This window comes from Megalobrama amblycephala, linkage group LG12 (assembly GCF_018812025.1).
Source record: "Megalobrama amblycephala isolate DHTTF-2021 linkage group LG12, ASM1881202v1, whole genome shotgun sequence".
In the NCBI taxonomy this organism is placed as follows: domain Eukaryota; kingdom Metazoa; phylum Chordata; class Actinopteri; order Cypriniformes; family Xenocyprididae; genus Megalobrama; species Megalobrama amblycephala.
The window spans coordinates 9,589,770-9,610,660 of NC_063055.1; the positions used below are offsets into that span (position 1 = coordinate 9,589,770).

General features: G+C 38.4%; 1 protein-coding gene across 1 annotated transcript in view; it reads right to left on the bottom strand.

Moving 5' to 3' along the window:
* The window catches only part of xpr1a (xenotropic and polytropic retrovirus receptor 1a), a 92,533-nt gene that overhangs the window by 13,476 nt on the left and 58,166 nt on the right, over window positions 1-20,891 (bottom strand). Inside the window, exons 3-11 of the mRNA XM_048209242.1 lie at window positions 20,230-20,331; window positions 15,787-16,007; window positions 14,652-14,801; window positions 14,397-14,480; window positions 11,779-11,860; window positions 11,407-11,594; window positions 9,732-9,911; window positions 6,856-7,024; window positions 4,018-4,212 (exon numbers count right to left, since the gene is read on the bottom strand). Of these exons, the coding sequence (XP_048065199.1) occupies window positions 4,018-4,212; window positions 6,856-7,024; window positions 9,732-9,911; window positions 11,407-11,594; window positions 11,779-11,860; window positions 14,397-14,480; window positions 14,652-14,801; window positions 15,787-16,007; window positions 20,230-20,331 (1,371 nt within the window). The remainder of the gene's footprint in view (window positions 1-4,017; window positions 4,213-6,855; window positions 7,025-9,731; window positions 9,912-11,406; window positions 11,595-11,778; window positions 11,861-14,396; window positions 14,481-14,651; window positions 14,802-15,786; window positions 16,008-20,229; window positions 20,332-20,891) is intronic.

Genomic DNA, 20,891 nt, shown 5'->3' on the forward strand with positions numbered 1-20,891 from the left:
GTTATTGCTGCTGCTGCTGCTGGTTATTGCTGGTTATTGCTGCTGCTGTTGGTTATTGCTGCTGCTTCTGGTTATTGCTGCTGCTGATGCTGTTATTGCTGCTGCTGCTGCTGGTTATTGCTGCTGCTGTTATTCCTGCTGCTGTTATTGCTGCTGCTGTTGGTTATTGCTGCTGCTGCTGGTTATTGCTGGTTATCGCTGCTGCTGCTGCTGTTATTGCTGCTGCTGTTGGTTATTGCTGCTGCTGGTTATTGCTGCTGCTGTTATTGCTGCTGCTGCTGCTGGTTATTGCTGGTTATTGCTGCTGCTGCTGGTTATTGCTGGTTATTACTGCTGCTGCTGGTTATTGCTGCTGCTGCTGGTTATTGCTGCTGCTGTTGGTTATTGCTGGTTATTGCTGCTGCTGCTGGTTATTGCTGGTTATTGCTGCTGCTGTTGGTTATTGCTGCTGCTGCTGGTTATTGCTGCTGCTGTTGGTTATTGCTACTGCTGTTGGTTATTGCTGCTGCTGTTGGTTATTGCTGCTGCTGGTTATTGCTGCTGCTGCTGGTTATTGCTGCTGCTGCTGGTTATTGCTGGTTATTGCTGCTGCTGTTGGTTATTGCTGCTGCTGCTGGTTATTGCTGCTGCTGCTGGTTATTGCTGCTGCTGTTGGTTATTGCTGCTGCTGCTGGTTATTGCTGCTGCTGTTGGTTATTGCTGCTGCTTCTGGATATTGCTGCTGCTGCTGGTTATTGCCGCTGCTGCTGGTTATTGCCGCTGCATTTGCTTATTGCCGCTGCTGCTGTTATTGCTCCTGCTGCTGTTATTGCCGCTGCTGCTGTTATTGCCACTGCTCTTCATTATTTCTGCTGCTGCTGGGTATTGTCGCTGCTGCTGTTATTGCCGCTGCTCTTCGTTATTGCCGCTGCTGCTGTTATTGTCGCTGCTCTTCGTTATTGCTGCTGCAGCTGGTTATTGTCGCTGCTGCTGTTATTGCCGCTGCTGCTCTTGGTTATTGCTGCTGCTGCTGTTATTGTCGCTGCTCTTCGTTATTGCTGCTGCTGCTGGTTATTGTCGCTGCTGCTGTTATTCCTGCTGCTGTTGGTTATTGCTAGTGATGGAGAAATGAAGCTTTGTGAAGCACCGAGGCTTTCCCCTCAAGTGTATCGTAAAAAGGTTCATTACTCGAAGTGTAATGTAACAGTAACAGTGCACACTAACGACATCTTGTGGTCAAAAGGTGGAAAAAACTGCCTTTGCGTCCCAGATGACGCAGCTATTTTTGGAGTTTCATGCAATAAATCAGTTTGTGCTATGAAAAGCGTATAAAACAATGTCAATTATTATTATACATAAAAAAAGTCTTTGACGTGTCATTTCACTTACACAATTTGAATAAATGAGTCTGAATAAAATTTGGGGTTGACAAATAGGCAAGCTTTGGCATATGTTATCAAAATAAATGATTGTCATAGAATGAAGTATGAACTGGGAATAAATACAAACTGAACACATGTAAATATTTATTCGTATTATGGCATATTTTTTGCTAAAAAGCAAATGATACTTCACATCTGCGCAAGGGTTCACGTTATGTGAATCAGAATACGAAGCAGTCACGTGGTTGTGTGCGAAAACAAAGCTTCGGACGTCACCGATCACGTGGTTATGGCAAAACGAATCAAGCTCCGATACAGTGCTTCACTGTGAGATGTTTCGTTTTTTTGATTTTTTTTGACAAGCTTCGAAGCCTCGGTGTCAAACATCACATCACTAGTTATTGCCGCTGCTGCTGTTATTGTCGCTGCTCTTCGTTATTGCTGCTGCTGCTGGTTATTGCCGCTGCTGCTGTTATTGCTGCTGCTGCTATTATTGCGGCTGCTCTTCGTTATTGCCGCTGCTGCTGGTTATTGCCGCTGCTGCTGTTATTGCTGCTGCTGCTGTTATTGCCGCTGCTCTTCGTTATTGCCGCTGCTGCTGTTATTGTCGCTGCTCTTCGTTATTGACGCTGCTGCTGTTATTCCTGCTTCTGTTGGTTATTGCTGCTGCTGTTATTGTTGCTGCTGTTGATTACTGCTGCTGCTGCAGAGCAAGTACAGGACTTGCTACTGCCAATACAAACATGACACGCTGCTGTGAGCAAGTAAGACATGCTGCTACTGTCCAATATAACACATGAATTACCCATAGCAGATCTATACAGGTGGAGCTGCGGAAGGTGGAGGGTTTCTGAAAGCATCCTGCACTGTTAAGGCAAATGCTAACCACGTATTTGAAGGTTGAACATGTGAGCTCATTGCCTACTCATTGCCTACTGATACAGCAGGAACCAATCAGCTGTGCCCTTGATGTGATTGAAAGCAGGTTGAGTTAAGGACCTATTAGCCTGCGCCATCTAGAGTTTCATGACAGAACTTTGGATTTACCAATGCAAAAATGGCCACTTTAATGCTAGTGTGCAGGGCGAGTAACACATCAAACTTCGACATCAAGACTTACAAATCACTCCTTATTGGGATTGAACCAACAACCTTTGGTTTGCAAATCTAAATTTTAACAATTAAGCCACACCATGATGAAATAGCCTGAAAAAGTAGTGTTCTGACCGCTTCTTATTCTTACCACAGATCTTAATCTCTCACATCTGTTTGGCTTATGACTAATGTTAATTTAAACATTAATTATGCTCAGGCATGTTGCATTCCTTTGGGATTAGTTTACATGAAAACTAAAACAAATCGAATTCATAGACTCATTTATCAGGGCAGCTTGTATGAGTGAACATCAGTTTCAATCAGTGCACAAATGATGGAGGTGATTTCTGATGCATTCATATATTAAACTGGCTCACTGCCAGGAACATCTCGAGCGAATCCTAATGAGTGCATCAAATGCATGGCGAGATTGCCATGTTGGGTCGAATGGGGCCTCTTTCACTCCTATGAGGCAGATGCTCTGGGCTGCGCTCCAGATTTCATCTATATCACTGATACAGAGATGTTGCTAATACACACTGAAGTCTGGACAGGCTGTCCACCAACATTTGGATTCCTCAGAGCACAATTCTGTTAAATGAAAACATAAATGCAGTGGCGTAAAATGCATCCATGCTTGATATTTAAACACTGACATTTCAGGGAAATAACCAGAAACGACTGTGTGTGCATATAAATAATAAAATGGATGAAACGGCTTAGCTGAGTGCTTTGAGATCGATTTGGGCAAAAGTTGTCTTTCCGAAGAGATACGGGAAGGCATGGAGGCTGAATGTTTGATAAGAGAGAGTGAGACAGACGAAGAGACATGTTTGAGCAGCAGTCTTCGCACTTCAGATGGATTTCAGTAGCAGAATAATCAGACGGTAATTGTAGATAGAGACGAGGGATATGTCTGGAATCTTAATGGCATGCTTTTAAACTCTTTAAGACTTTATGTGAACAGAATGCAGGATAATTGCTGTGATCGAATGCAAAATGTGGTGTTTGGCGACAAATGAGTTTTTATAAAGCAGGGTGGCTTTTTTAAATGCATAAATGAAATGTCAACCTGTTTCTTCTAGGTACAATTCATCTATAACATAAAACTGAGATGTTTTCTTCTTGTGTTGCTATATAAACCAGTCTTTAACAGACAAGGACAGGCTCAGGGTCATGTTTTCTTTCTCTGCTTTTCTCAAAACATGCTTTTGTTGCCTGTTCACTTGTATCTGTAGGCAAACAATGGCAACCAGGTGCTCTTTGTGTTGAACATTTTACACTGGAGTCCATGTTAGATTACAACAGAAATTTCCACAGAACAATAAAAATACATTGTATTCAGGATATTAAAAAAAACACTCTTTCTTGTTTAACCTAAAAAATTTTTTACCCAGATTCGCTCAAGATAAAAATACTTATTTCTTGGCACAAACCTTCAGACAGTTGTGTTTTTCAAGCTAATTCTAATTATTATAATTATCACATGCTTTGATGAGTGAATGTTCTGGTCACATGATCACGCAATGTTTGTATTTGACTGCAGGTTGTTTGTTTTTACCTTTATGAGTTCTGTAGAGGGCTGCAAATGTGACCACAAAGAAGGTGGTGGAGTATTTCCCAGCATTCACCAGATGAGGGAAAGCCCTTTTGGTGTCACGGTAACGCCGCAGACACTGAACAAACCGCAGCCATGCAGGCAGACAGTGGATGATGGCCCGAACTCCGTAAGAGTAGCTGTTACACCTTTCATCACCTTATGCAGAAGGAGAAACTTATGAAAGCATGTTGATATTATCAAAATTATTCTCTCAGTATTGCAGTAGAGTAATAACAAAACATATCCCAACATATACTGGATCATGTATTTCTGCAAATTAAATGATTACTTTATATTATAGTTCAGGCCTCAACAATTACAATTTTGTCTTGCAAACTTAAACAATTAATTTGGATAAAATGTATGAAGAATATACAGTATCTCACAGAAGTGATTACACCCCTCACATTTTTGTAAATATTTTATTATATCTTTTCATGTGACAGCACTAAATAAATGACACTTTGCTACAATGTAAAGTAGTGAGTGTACAGCTTGTATAACAGTGTAAATTTGCTGTCCCCTCAAAATAACTCAACACACAGCCATGTCTAAACCGCTGGCCACAAAAGTGAGTACACCCCTAAGTGAAAATGTCCAAATTGGGCCCAAAGTGTCAATATTTTGTGTGGCCACCATTATTGTCCAGCACTGCCTTAACCCTCTTTGGCATGGACTTCACCAGAGCTTCACAGGTTGCCACTGGAGTCCTCTTCCACTCCTCCATGACAACATCACGGAGCTGGTGGATGTTAGAGACCTTGTGCTCCTCCACCTTCCATTTGAGGATGCCCCACAGATGCTCAATAGGGTTTAGGTCTGGGGACATGCTTGGCCAGTCCATCACCTTTACCCTCAGCTTCTTTAGCAAGGCAGTGGTCGTTTTGGAGGTGTGTTTGGGGTCGTTATCATGTTGGAATACTGCCCTGTGGCCCAGTCTCCGAAGGGAGGGGATCATGCTCTGCTCATTCATGACTCCCTCAATGAACTGTAGCTCCCCAGTGCCAGCAACACTCATGCAGCCCCAGACCATGACACTCCCACCACCATGCTTGACTGTAGGCAAGACACACTTGTCTTTGTACTCCTCACCTGGTTGCCGCCACACACGCTTGACACCATCTGAACCAAATAAGTTTATCTTGGTCTCATCAGACCACAGGACATGGTTCCAGTAATCCAGTCTGCTTGTCTTCAGCAAACTGCTTTCTTGTGCATCATCTTTAGAAGAGGCTTCCTTCTGGGACGACAGCCATGCAGACAAATTTGATGCAGTGTGGGGCATATGGTCTGAGCACTGACAGGCTGACCCCCCCACCCCTTCAACCTCTGCAGCAATGCTGGCAGCACTCATACATCTATTTCCCAAACACGACCTCTGGATATGACGCTGAGCACGCGCACTCAACTTCTTTGGTCGACCATGGCGAGGCCTGTTCTGAACCTGTCCTGTTAAACTGCTGTATGGTCTTGGCCACTGTGCTGCAGCTCAGTTTCAGGGTCTTGGCAATCTTCTTATAGCCTACACCATCTTTATGTAGAGCAACAATTCTTTTTTTCAGCTCCTCAGAGAGTTCTTTGCCATGAGGTGCCATGTTGAACTTCCAGTGACCAGTATGAGAGAGTGAGAGCGATAACACCAAATTTAACACACCTGCTCCCCATTCACACCTGAGACCATGTAACACTAACGAGTCACATGACACCGGGGAGAGAAAATGGCTAATTGGGCCCAATTTGGACATTTTCACATAGGGGTGTACTCACTTTTGTGGCCAGCGGTTTAGACATTAATGGCTGTGTGTTGAGTTATTTTGAGGGGACAGCAAATTTACACTGTTATACAAGCTGTACACTCACATTGTACATTGTAGTTTTGTCACATGTAAAGATATAATAAAATATTTACAAAAATGTGAGGGGTGTACTCCCTTCTGTGAGATACTGTATGTCACCAAGGTAACATCGTTTAGCTGATGACATGGATGAGGTTTTATCACTTATAATAAATAAATCAGTAATGAGTAATGGGTGGAATATAATAAACAAATCAGTAATGAGTCATAAGCTTATTTTCTAGAATTCTAGAAATTTCTAGAGTTTAGAACTGTCACAGAGCTGTATTATATCTTTATATATTTAAAATTAAATAAACTGAAATATTATTAATTTATTTCATTTCAATTCAATTGCAACTTAAAAATGATAATAATACATTAAAACAAACATTTTTATTATTATTATTACCATTAAATTAAAAAAAAGTAGTATTTAAAATTATTAACTTTTACTAAAAGTTAATAAAGTTTATTAAAAAATAATAAATTTAAAAAAATATTTATATTGAATATTAAATATTTTTCTAACCATGAACATGCCTATTTATCATATTTGCAAATAAAAATCTGAACTATTCATCCGACCAAACCAGCAAAAAAAAAAGTTGAGCCCTGTTGCTCACTTTCTCTTTGCCTTTCTCCACTCATTTTCCATCTTTTTCTTTCTCAGTATTTTCCAGTATTCCTGAGCTGGTGTGACACATTTCTGCACCATTAGACAGCCGCTGATGCTCTGAATTTCCTGGTCCATTTCACATGATTTACTCCACTGAACCTGAAGAACTCCTGTCTGTGTTGACACAGCCTGTGCAATCTTAATTCATATGCAAGGGCAACTAATCATAACCGCCCATTCATCTACTATTACATATAAAATTGAAATTGGGACGGCTTAACATGAATGACTCTGTCAAAACTTGAATCAGTACATTATAGGATGGCTTCATTCTGAATCAATTACCATATGTGGAGGGCAGTAATCCGCTACGATCTCCCCACTGCAGCTCCATGCTGTAGTAACAGACCAGATACTCCAGATCCGAGAGCACAATGACCAGGGAATTGAGTTGATCCGCCAGCCAGAAGTCTGCAAACTCCACTCGGTGGAACGGGGCGGTGAATACACGGAACTAAGAAAAAACAAACACAGGAAATATGATGCATAAATATTCATACTGTGTACAGTACTTATGTGGACAATAATAAACAGCAGAAGTCATCTGAAGTGCTATTTCTCTCAGGATGAGGGTGCTTTATGTATAACAGCTCATCCCTGAGGCAGAGTGAACTCTGAGACAGCGAGCAAAATATTAATGAGAACTCAGCTGGCTGAAAGCAAATCAATGGGGTTTTTATTGGCTGATGATTTTCAATATCAACTCATTGACCTCTCCAATAAAACACACACTGTCTATTATATGTGAAGATTGGGTTAGAAGTGTTACACCATTAATCCAGCAAAAATGTCAACATTTTTGACATGTGACTACATATTTAGAAATCATATACAGCTGCCTGTGAGTGACAGATGCACATGAAAAAAGTAATAACCATTTTTATGCTAAAACTGTTTGAAAAAAGGCTTCATTCCATTTTGATGTATAAAACTATGTAAATTATTTATATAAAGATCATAAATTATTAAATGAAATATTTTTGTGTGTCAGATTCTTCAGGATAAACTGTACCAGTGGCTTTGCGATTCGATTCGATTTGGCAATCGATTAAAAAAAAAAAAAAAAGAACTAAATAATCACACATTTTTCTGTAATTAATCACACCTAACATTAAAGTTTATAATATATTTTTATATTGTAATAATTTCACTAATTTAATCTCCAAATTAATGTAGAAACAACATAAAGAAGAATATTTTAAATATTTGATCTAACAGGAAATATCCAGAATCAGCAGTTACTTCACAGTCTTCACTGCATAATTTAGATTAAACTATAGATTAATTTTTATTAATTCTTATCACTACAAAAGTTATTCAATTTGGAGCAGTGAGTGATTTTCCTTTTTTGTTTGATTAATATTAATGGCAGCAGTTTTATTAGGCTGCTGTCACTTTAAGACCTGCTGCACATGACACGGATCTGCATCCTATTTTCTCACAACTCTTTGTGTTCATTTAAGACTTTATTTAACTCATTTAAGACTGTGCCTACAAGGATACTCGACAAAGCGGGCATTTTGGCATAATTTTGTGTGTTTTTGTCCGTTCTAGTGCAAAAGAGAACTCAATGCGGCTGGCACGCTCAAGTGGCTTTTTGTGCACTTGAGTTGTGTTTGTGTGTGTGTGTGTGTGTGTGTGTGTGTGTGTGTCACACAGACAGAAGATTCTCAGATGAGCGTGATCATATAATGTAACAATAGCAAAAGAATGACGGAAAAAAAGATGCTGCATTAATTGCATTAAATATTTTTAACAAGTTAAACTGAACAAATTAATCACATGCGTTAACATTAATTTTGACAGCACTATTAATAATATTCATGTTTCAAATACTAAAAGCTCAGTAAACAGTACAGTAAACTAATGTGTTTACTAATAATTTAATTTAAGTTTGATGACAAAGATTAAAATTTTATGCATGCACATATAAATAAGAGCTGTAAATAAAATTACATGATAGACAATAAATAAAAGGAAAAAAAAAACAATACATTTAAAATAAATAAATAAATAACATTATTAATTAATTGATTCCAGTGTTGCCCTTGAGTCACATTGTTTTTTTTATGTTATTCTGTGGCACACTCACACTACCTATGAAATGAAATATGTTACCTCTCTCAGCCTTCGGGGCAGTGCTGACATTTCCCAGCAACACACTTTTGCACTACACCGATCTATGCCACCATACTCTTGAGGCTCAAATGCCAGTGAAAATCGATTTCTCCCCACACAAACTCTGATCAGTTATTTTTACCTGATGACACAGGTAAAGGCAGTCCACAAAAAATAGTTTTAAGCATACAGGTCTGGATGTGAGGTACATTTCAAGGTTATACAGCTGCATGTGCAATGCACAGCTTGAGTGTGACAGCGCGTTTGAGCTCTGGGAAGAAAGCCACCCACTGTTTGGCCATCAGTACGTGTCGGTTTTAATCTACAGGAAGTGTGTGTGTGTGTGTCTGCGTGTGCTCCAAGGAATAAGGCTCCAGTCTAGGTCAATTAGATGTAGGGAGGGCAGTGAGACAGAGGCAGGCAGCCGCTGATGGCTCCATCCCAATAATGATTGCACAGACACAGTCTTCACATCCGCAGAGATAGAGCAGCAATCTATTTTCCCTCACCTCACTGCCCCATGCCTCACAAAGAGACACATGCATAATCGCACTCGTGCGCGCACACAGACCTCACTGAAACACAGTTTCATACACAGTAACTGATACTTTCATTCAGCAATGACCCATCCAATTGATTCAAAATCACATTTAAGACATTTATAATGTTATAAATAAACCTACTTTTCTGGACCTTAAATGTGGTAAATTCTCTCAGATTTCATCAAAAATATCTTAATTTGTGTTCCGAAGATGAACGAAGGTCTAACAGGTTTGGAGCGACATGAGGGTGAGTAATTAATGACAGAAATTTCATTTTTGAGTGAACTAACCCTTTAAACAGGATATTTGGGGTGGAATCTGGAATTGATTGGATCAAGAAAAATAGGTATAGCATATCTGAATGGAGCCAATTACTAAGCATGCAATAATAACTGCCCACATTATGTCAACGAAAAAGGCTCTTCACTATTTATCAATAATATTTTAGATGTGTAATATGTAAAGGGTTCACAGCATCTGCTGATAAGTTTGGTCTCTCACCAGAAGTTTGATGAGCCAGAAACGGGATTTGTAGTAGGCGGTTTTGAAGGGGTTTATGAGGAAGAGCAGCATGAAGCCATAGAGGATGAGGGGGTTCGCCTGCATAGGGAGCCAAGTGTAGTCCGCAAACAGACAGGAAAGGATGCTGAGACACCACAACACCCCCAAAAACCCTGCGATCTACAGCAAGAGAAAAGGGGAAAAGATTAAACTGAACATCCAGACTTTCAAAACCGGGAAGTTTTTTCTTTCCTTCCTGTTATTTTATCTGTCAAAATACTGTATACCTTATAGCTACCGTTCAAAAGTTTGGGGTCAGTTAGATTTTTTTGAAAGAAATTACTACTTTCATTCAGCAAGAATGCATTAAAGGGTTAGTTCACCCAAAAATAAAAATCATCCTATAATTTATTTACCCTCAAGCCATCCTAGATGTAAATGACTTTCTTCTTTTAGCTAAACACAATCTGAGTTATATTAATAAATATCCTGGCTCTTCCGAGCTTTATAGTGGGAGTGAATGGTACCCGAGATTTTGATGCCCAAAAAAGCACATCCATCCATCATAAAAGTAATCCATACAGCTCCAGGGAGTTAATAAAGGCCTTCTGAAGCAAAGCGATGCATTTTTGTAAGAAAAATATCCATATTTATAACTTTATAAACTGTAATCACTAGCTTCTGGTAACGGCCGTACGGGTGTTCAAGAGAGAGTTGAGTTCCGGTGGAAGAGTGACCTCTGACCCCACGTATGACGAAGGTGTAGCATAAGCTCAGGTGAAAATTGACAAATGCGAAAATGCAGAGGATAAAGCAAAACAAAACTACAGTCACAAATTAGATGTCTAAAACGAGAAGTTTTAAAGAAAAATGTTGAAGGATTTCGATATAAGAAAAGAGGACATATGTCATATGTCATATGTCGGGTCATAGGTCACCCTTCCGCCGGAACTCAACTTTCTTGTGAATGGGAGGACGGCTGTACCTGGAAGCAAGTGAGAAAATTATAAGTATGGATATTTTTCTCACAAAACCCATTGCTTTGCTTCAAAAAAAACTTTATTAACCCCCTGGAGCTTTTTTGGGCTTCAAAATCTCGGGTACCATTCGCTCTCATTATAAAGATTGCAAGAGCCAGGATATTTATTAATATAACTCAGATTGTGTTTGGCTGAAAGAAAAAAGTCATTTACACCTAGGATGGCTTGAAGGTGAGTAAATAATGGGATGATTTTCATTTTTGGGTGAACTAACCCTTTAAATTGATCAAAAGAGACAGTAAAGATATAATTTTACAAAAGATTTATATTTCAAATAAACGCAGTTCTTTTGCATCATGATTTCCACAAATATTAATCAGCATAATTGTTTTCAACATTGATAATAATAATAAATGTTTCTTTAGCAGCAAATCAGCATATTAGAATGATTTCTGAAGGATCATGTGACCCTGAAGAAAATTCAGCTGTGCTATCACAGGAATAAATTACATTTTAAAATATATTCAAATAGAAAATGATTACTTTAAATTGAAAAATTCCACAATATTACTGCTTTTACTCTATTTTGATCTTGGTGAGTATAAGAGATTTCTTTCAAAACTATAAAAAAAAAACGGTAGTGTATATACAGACTTTCTGTAAAGTTTCCTTCTCCATGATGTGTCTTGTCTTACCTCAAACAGATGCTGATGTGAAAGATTATTTCGGGGGTTCAGCTCAAAGATCAGCACATGATTGACACCCGCCTGCCTCCAGCCGTAAGTGTTAATCCCCAAGAGGAAGAGAAACTGAATCAACAGGAAACCGCCGCGGTAGATGCGCACCAGTGGCCAGATGTTCTGATTACGAATGAAAAAAGCACCTGAGAGGGAAAGATCAGTCACACGGCTGGATTATCAACAAGGTTGTATAAATTACTGCACTGTTCTATCATTAATGAGTCGTATAATAGCAGAAAGGCTGGAATTTATACACTGGATAAGATAAAAATCAACAGGTATAGTTGGTATGTTGGCCTGAGTGTGCAACAAGGTTAAAAACTGTACCAGTAAGGACGAAGGCGACAGCCAGGACAATGAAGACCCCACAATACAGTCCCACACGGAAGGTGGTCCAGGCAGGTGCAGGCTGAGGTTGAGAAAAACAAAAAAACAGATCAATGCAATAAATTTCAGGACATACACCTAAAAATAACTTTGCATTAGCAATTACACATAGGTAAATATTAAAATAAAGATAATTTTTAAGCCATGGCAACTTAACATTTGCATGTTCAGTGCATTTTTAAAAAATAAGTAGATGACTTCAACTCAAAAAACCTTGATGCTTTAATTTTGAACATTTTACGAATGCATACTTTTTTTACACTTACTTCATACAAAGGACAGGGGGACAATTAATTCCCCCGATTAAATGTAAAGCAGTATTTTATTCCTGCAGTGTATCGTACATGATGTTCCAGGCAAAGGTTGTATCTCTCCACCCACGCTGCCTTTTGCATTTTATAGCTCCTGAGGACTTACACAACTGTTACTGACCTACAACTAAAAGCACTGCATGAAAAGACACTGCAGATACATTTTTCACATATTTTTTATGGGCTATTATGTTATTTTTGACTAGCATGTTTGTTGTTTCCATGCTGGTTTTGATTTAGTATTTTGCATTTATCACTAAAATAATCTACATAGACTTGAAATTCAAAATATCTTTGATTCGGCCAATAATAAATGTTAATTAAATTACTTATTATGTTCTTTTGAAACAGACTTTACTTTCCCAGAGACTTCAGTCTTCAGTTGTGTAAAAATAATAACATTTGGAAATTAAATTAATCTCTTATTTTTCATTAAATTGATATTAATAGGTATAAAATTACAATAAAAGAAATCAAAATAAACAACTGGTAGAACCCGAGAATCTTAGCATGTGAAAAATGACTGAATTTTGTCATGTTTTATACAAACCCGATTCCAAAAAAGTTGGGACACTGTACAAATTGTGAATAAAAAAGGAATGTAATAATTTACAAATCTCACAATAGAATATAGATAACATATCAAATGTTGAAAGTGAGACATTTTGAAATGTCATGCCAAATATTGGCTCATTTTGGATTTCATGAGAGCTACACATTCCAAAAAAGTTGGGACAGGTAGCAATAAGAGGCCGGAAAAGTTAAATGTACATATAAGGAACAGCTGGAGGACCAAATTGCAACTTATTCAGTCAATTGGCAACATGATTGGGTATAAAAAGAGCCTCTCAGAGTGGCAGTGTCTCTCAGAAGTCAAGATGGGCACCAATTCCCCCAATGCTGCAGCGAAAAATAGTGGAGCAATATCAGAAAGGAGTTTCTCAGAGAAAAATTGCAAAGAGTTTGAAGTTATCATCATCTACAGTGCATAATATCATCCAAAGATTCAGAGAATCTGGAACAATCTCTGTGCGTAAGGGACAAGGCCGGAAAACCATATACTGGATGCCCGTGATCTTCGGGCCCTTAGACGGCACTGCATCACATACAGGAATGCTACTGTAATGGATATCACAACATAGGCTCAGGAATACTTCCAGAAAACATTGTCGGTGAACACAATCCACCGTGCCATTCGCCGTTGCCGGCTAAAACTCTATAGGTCAAAAAAGAAGCCATATCTAAACATGATCCAGAAGCGCAGGCGTTTTCTCTGGGTCAAGGCTCATTTAAAATGGACTGTGGCAAAGTGGAAAACTGTTCTGTGGTCAGACGAATCAAAATTTGAAGTTCTTTTTGGAAAACTGGGACGCCATGTCATCCGGACTAAAGAGGACAAGGACAACCCAAGTTGTTATCAGCGCTCAGTTCAGAAGCCTGCATCTCTGATGGTATAGGGTTGCATGAGTGCGTGTGGCATGGGCAGCTTACACATCTGGAAAGGCACCATCAATGCTGAAAGGTATATCCAAGTTCTAGAACAACATATGCTCCCATCCAGACATCGTTTCTTTCAGGGAAGACCTTGCATTTTCCAACATAACAATGCCAGACCACATACTGCATCAATTACAACATCATGGCTGTGTAGAAGAAGGATCCGGGTACTGAAATGGCCAGCCTGCAGTCCAGATCTTTCACCCATAGAAAACATTTGGCGCATCATAAAGAGGAAGATGTGACAAAGAAGACCTAAGACAGTTAAGCAACTAGAAGCCTGTATTAGACAAGAATGGGACAATATTCCTATTCCTAAACTTGAGCAACTTGTCTCCTCAGTCCCCAGACGTTTGCAGACTGTTATAAAAAGAAGAGGGGATGCCACACAGTGGTAAACATGGCCTTGTCCCAACTTTTTTGAGATGTGTTGATGCCATGAAATTTAAAATCAACTCATTTTTTTTACACAATTTGTACAGTGTCCCAACTTTTTTGGAATCGGGTTTGTATTAGGAAGTCCTGAGAACCTAAACATAAGTAACATTTTTCATGGAGGATAGTTCAGTTTTCAAAAGTTATGAAGCATCAACCAGATGTTAAATTCTATGTATATTTTTTCAAGCTATTAAAATGGCCTCTCATACACCTAAAAGGCATTGAAGATAAACAAATAGCATTCAAATGAAAGTCTGAGGTGGACAATCACTTTTCTGTGTCTGCATATACTATGTGAGTTTCTTTTTTCACCTGTGCTGCTCCAAGAGGTGGAACCCTCAGCCTCTTCATGGCCTTCTGACGGTCACCTCCTTCCAGCTCTGTGGTCACCAGAGCCTGGGCACACAAGGGTCAAAGGTCAGACAGCACATTTCAGTTTGATCATTTCTGCCCTAAAGCTTCATTTATCACTTTCAGCAGCTGCGGGAGTTTACAGTAACACCAACACAAACTGATTATCTTGTGAGCGGGAAGTCAAAAGTCTAAACGTGGAGACAGGAAGTCTACCTCGGTCTCAGAGATGAGCTGTGTGATCTTCTTACAGGTGTAGAATGGAGCCACCTCCACGTGAGCCACACGCCAATCGGCTCCACGCTGTGTGTCCAGAATCTTATCATGTTTCTTCAGAATCTTGCGGAATCCGGTGAAGTTCAGATTCTGTATGAGGTTTGGGTAAATCAGAATATGGAATTAAGATGTGAAATTGAGCAAAGATGCTACACATCTAATAACAGAAAAGAACAATCCTCTAGTTCTATACATTGAGACGTGTCTACTCATTTCTTATTATTGCTATTTTCCACAATTTAGGATAATGTAATAAATAATTAGACATTTTGGAAGAAAAGTCACGAAAACAAATTAATATTCCAGCTCTGCGCTCTGGACATCTGGTGTATCCTGGGATATTTTGTACTTTGCAATTCACATGCTGGATACCTGCTGACTGCATTTTGTTCACTATGCATTATCCATTTAAATGTCACTTTTGTAAAGAAATTCATATGTAAGCACAACCAATATGTGTGTATGAAATTTATTTCAAGAATTCAACCATAAACCTTTAGATTGGGGTTTCCCATCCTTGGTTCACTGGTTCATGAAAAGCTAACAATTACATAAATTGTAAAAGTGTGAAATTTAAATAAAATAAATTTTAAAATATAAACAAATCAAAATAAGACACTAAAAAAAAGTATTTTATTTGTTTACCTGCATGTCATGTGACCATTAACTGACATCAGAGTACAGTGAACGTGTGAATGTGTTATTATTAAAATTAAATTTTAGTCCAAAGAGGTTTGGCTGAGAAATATGTTTGGAATGCTTTAGTTCAAAAAGGATTTAAATTCATAACAAACATAAATTAAGTCAAATGTTTCTAAACTGATGGAAGGATAATATGGAAATATGGGCATAAAAGAACATGGAAATATGTATAACATGTGTAAAGTGTGCAGGAATGAAGATAAAATGAATGAAAACCCAGCTGAAAAGAGCAGCATATGTTGAGCTTTGAGTGCTCTTCTCAACAGAGAACCAAAAAAAAAAAAAAAAAAACGGACCAAAAAACCCAAGAGGGAGTCAGGAAAAGGTCAACATTCAGAAGAACAACAACAAAAAAACATGACAAATATCAGACCTGGTAGTTCTGCAGGAGAATGAGGCTGAGGTAGAACTCGCTGAAGGCCAGCTGCAGGTCTTTGATGTTGCGATGCTTGTTGCGCTCCTTGTTGGACAAAGGCAACACCGTTTTGCGACGACTGCGCAGCCCTGGAGCGTTGCTCTCCCGCTGGGCATCCAGAGACGTCTGCAGCTCATTTTGCAAAGTTGCGAAGCGCCGCTGCGCCTCAGCCAGTTTCTCTGTGAAGATCAAAAAAAAGAGAAAGAAATATTAATAATTCAGTTTTATTGACAAATATTATTTGATTTGATTATGATTTTTGAAAACTGGGTGTACGCCAGGATGGAAAAAGACAATCTTAAAATGTATTAACTATCCAACTATGTCTGTTGAGAGACATAAAGCCTGCTTGGCTTACAACCGTGCAATGAGATGCACCAGAATCCATTTTGCATGACAAATAAATCCCTCATTCTACCCATCAACAGGAAAGCAAAGCAGACAGATTTCCTGTCAGAGATGAGCCTCTTCCTGTAAGGGTGATATCTCAGACAGCATTATCCGTGCTGGCCTGCATCCCAGTCCAGTTTGATGAACAGGAGCCTGCTCACCCATCTCACTTTCAGAGGAAGGAAATGGGTATTAGGTTCAACAAGTAAATACTGGGAGCCCTGCTGCCATATGGGTTATAACGCTCAGTGAGAGACGGCAGAGTCCAGGCTGAAAAGGAGAATGAGGAGGAGAGCTGCCATGCTTTGTATCGTCAACGCTATTTTGTGCACTTCCTCAGGGATTTCTTCTAGAACAGCCAATATTGTATGAAGAATCCCAATTTTTAAAAGTTCTCAATTCAAATACATTTATTCTTATATATATATATATATATATATATATATATATATATATATATATATATATATAAAAAGAATAAATGTATATATATTATTTATAGTATTTTTATGTGTATATTATTTAAAAATGTTATTTATTATATATATTCTTACACATATAAATCTAAACTTTTTTTTCCCTTAAATGTTGTGGTTTTCTTTATAAGAACAGCTGAAAATTTGCATAAACTTTCATAAAAACTTGCTGAAAAATAATGGAATACATGGCAAAACATTACATTGGTTTATAATTTTCAACTCATTTTTACAGATGCTACAAAGACAATCACAAGTCATTTTTCCTACTTCAGCAAAACCCAATTTATGTTAGCCAGCTTAAAGGCTGACAGTCTGTAAAGTTGACAAATAGAATTTGCAAACAAATGCCACAGAAAAAAAAATTGCAAAGCATTAAAAATGTATGTCCATAATAATAATAAAAATATAGCTGCGAGCAGCAATTATCGGGGTTCAAGCACTTTAAGTCCTTTAAGCACATGCGTAAAAAGGTATTCATCATAGATGGAAAAGACCATTTTCAGCCAATACATGAAATTTACCATATAAAAATATATGTTTTTTTAAAGCTTTTTAACAGTTATCGAGGTTGAGCCAAAAACCTAGGACTAGTTCGCCAAGGTTGGTTTGGACAGCAGCGGTCCTAGAGGCAAAGTTGCTCGGAATGAGGAGATCTACCATGTGGTACGAATGTCATGGGCGTGTGCGGAAAATTACGCTATACACAATCCTTTACGCAAGTGAAAAATGTGAAGGTGCCACCTGGTGGCCAATTTCTTTCGAATTTCTCACAGGCCTCATTGTCCATGAGTCAAACTGGCCTAGCGAGTTTCGTTCCAATCAGTCTCCATTAACCTTGTCTGATAGCTGCTCAAAAATTAATTGGCTGCCGCCGGCCATGTTTTTCGAGATACGCAAATGTCCTCAAAGGCAGTCTTGGCACCTTGGACAAAGACACCGCATGCCAATTTTTTTAAGTCAATCAGACTAAGGCCCGGTTTCACAGACAGGGCTTAGCCTAAGCCAGGATTAGGCCTTAGTTCAATTAGGACATTTAAGTAGCTTTTATAAACGTACACTATAAAAAAACATTACAGGTGTGAATCATGAGACAAAACAATGGCTCTAACATATTTTAAGATTTGTCAGTGCAAGTTGCTTTCAGTTAAATCAGCTCAAACATGCAGTTTAGTCTAGGACTAGCTTAAAGGGTTAGTTCACCCAAAAATGAAAATTCTGTCATTTATTACTTACCCGCATGCCGTTCCAGACCCGTAAGACCTTCATTAATCTTCATTAATCGTGGAACGGCATGAGGGTAAGTAATAAATGACAGAATTTTCATTTTTGGGTGAACTAACCCTTTAAGCCTTGTCTGTGAAACCGGGGGTAAGGGTTGTGTAGTTATTGCTATTTTAATTTTTTTCCATGTTATAGCGCCACTAAGTGGCCAGTCACAGCATACTTTTTTCATGCGACCACAGAATGAGCTCTTACGCATGTGTGCTGAGTTTGGTGAAAATATATCATCCTATTCATGAGTTATAGCCATTTTAGTAAAAGTGGCTCCACCCACTTCGAACGTTTTGGCGGGCCCTAGAAACCTTAGAAGTCTTGCTGCACTAGTTTGTTTCCGATCAGTCCAAAAACCTAGGACTAGTTTGCAAAAGTAGGTTTTTCAAAACAAGCAAAATACCCCCAAAAATTACATACTTTTCACCGCTGTAGCGCCCCTGTCAGGCCGATCGGGGTGAGTCTTGGTAATGTTGTAGATGGTGCGAATACTACCAACCCTCAAAGTTTCAAGCCTCTACGACTTACGATTTGATCCGCCGATCACTTTTAGGGGAGAATGCTGATCCTAGTAAATTTTAACAGTTACAATAGGGTTTCAGCACTACGTGCTTGAACCCCTAAAAAAGTAAGACATATAGCACTGGCTGATATAGGGAATGTCCAGGAAAAACATTGGCTGTGAATAGAAGATGTGACCTTAGGACAGTACAACATATCGAATGAACGGCACAAACTCTTTCATGCCAATTGAATAAGTAGTCTATAATAGTCTAACTGAGGTCTGTGCTTCTGCAGGCTGATCGTGGCTAAGATGGTGCTAAGAATTTATGTGCTTAGCAGATCTCATCCACTGGGACAAAGACTGCATGTACTGAAGGTTTACAAGCTATGTTGTTAATTCAGGACCACTCAGGGGGAGGCAGGGGTCTCAGCCATAACACAGTCTGGGTCAACCAGACAGAATTAGTTATGGTGCAGTAACAGCGGCTGCCATCCTAATATGGATTTCAGTTTCTAATTTATCAAATATGATAATGCCTTGCGAATCACTACATAAACCTTGAAAACAGGCCTCTGTATGCATGGACAACAATATATGCAGAATGACATTGTATATTGGCTAACATTTATGTTTTTTGACATCTTTCTGTTTTATCTTGTACTACTTTCGAGTGAAGGAAGCTTTATCTTATTTTGCCCTTGTGGAAAAACATCCGTGTTTTTCAAAAGGACAGAATAAGATAAAGTATGGGGTCAGAGATTTTTCCAGCTTACTGGACTTGCCAGCTTTCTTTGGCTGGGCAACTCGATTAGAGTTTATTTTGGTCCGACCATCAAACCTGCAGCACTGAGGGAGTGAATGATTTTCAGTGGCAACTGGAGGATAAAAAGACTAAACAAGATTATCAGCAGAATTAATGCTTTCCTTTCGTGTTAAATTATTAATGTACATCTGCTTCTTTGTTTCAGTATAAATGCTGATCCCTCTGTCGCATCTCATTTTGAGATTTTAATTTCGAGCAGAATTAGCTATTGTTATATTCTCATTTATGATGCATGCTAACAATGCATCAACATGCAAACAAAGCATCAATCTCAAGCTTTCAATATATGTCTGTCGTTCTATCCACTAACCAGCCACTAGAGGCAGTAGTGATCAGACATTCCTGTTGCCCTGATGTCAATGCAACAACACAGCTTATGTTGCAGTGCATTTATTATCAGTCCAAACATAGTGTAGGCCTATTCCCCTTGACTCATGTTAAAACGTCTATGGCAGGCATTACATATTACATCATGTTCCCAAATAGTGCCGTACACCCTGACCTCATGCACAGGGAATCCCTTCACGCCGACATTTAGCTGCAGTTCAACCACGCACAGTAAAGTTTGTTTCCACTTGTGCCATTTATGGGTTACAGAATGAAGGCAATAATAGAAGCCAAACAGTTAGTATTATTAGAAGTTATCTATTAATGATGGTCAATGCGGAATAAGGCTCTCTTGTAATCCTCAAAAAGTTATTTGTAAGACTGATTATGGATACGTGTACTTGGAGAGATTGTTTAATTAATGTTGTATACATTAACAATCTCTCCACAAAATAAAGTACATTTAAAGACATTTTAAATGTACCATTTAAAGAAATTAATATATATATATATATATATATATATATATATATATATATATATATATATATATATATATATATTATTTTTTTTTTTTTTTAAAGGGCATGCATAGAAAACAATACCTGAATAGAATGTGTTGATCTTGGAAAGCTCCTTTTCACATGTCTGAAAGAACTTCTCCTCAAACTTGGCATAGTACCTTTTAACGGTGTCTTCATCTGTGACTGAAAGAGACAAAACACAAAGACGTAAATCTGTGTTCATTTTCATGTTCAGCAGTGGGCACTTATACACTCACACTAGAGATTAATATATCCATATTACCATTTACAGCCTCCATCTTTTATACTGACTCTTCAAGGCCTGAGGGAGTTATAAAACCAGTGCTTTGAGCTTTAAACAACAAATCTTAGTCTAAATTCTATATGTAATATATGTATATATGTTAAAATGTACACAATAATGGTTGATAAATGTTTAATGCTTAAACATGTTTTACAGCGCAGCTGTCTGTCTCTTTCATTCTGCTGTCTTTATTAAAGGAGGAATGCCTGAGGCATCTGGCTGTCAAAATTCACTCAGTCAGGTAAAAGCTTTTAGCATCTATTATATGAAGATGTTTTTTTTTTTTTATTATTTATTTAACAGGGACCATGCACAACACAAATGTTGTGCCAGAGTTAGCTAAACAGCTAATTTGCATCTGTAGTCCCTGTGCAGGATGTTGTTACATAAAATTACAGCACTCCAGACACAGCTGATCACATCCACTTAAGGTTATACA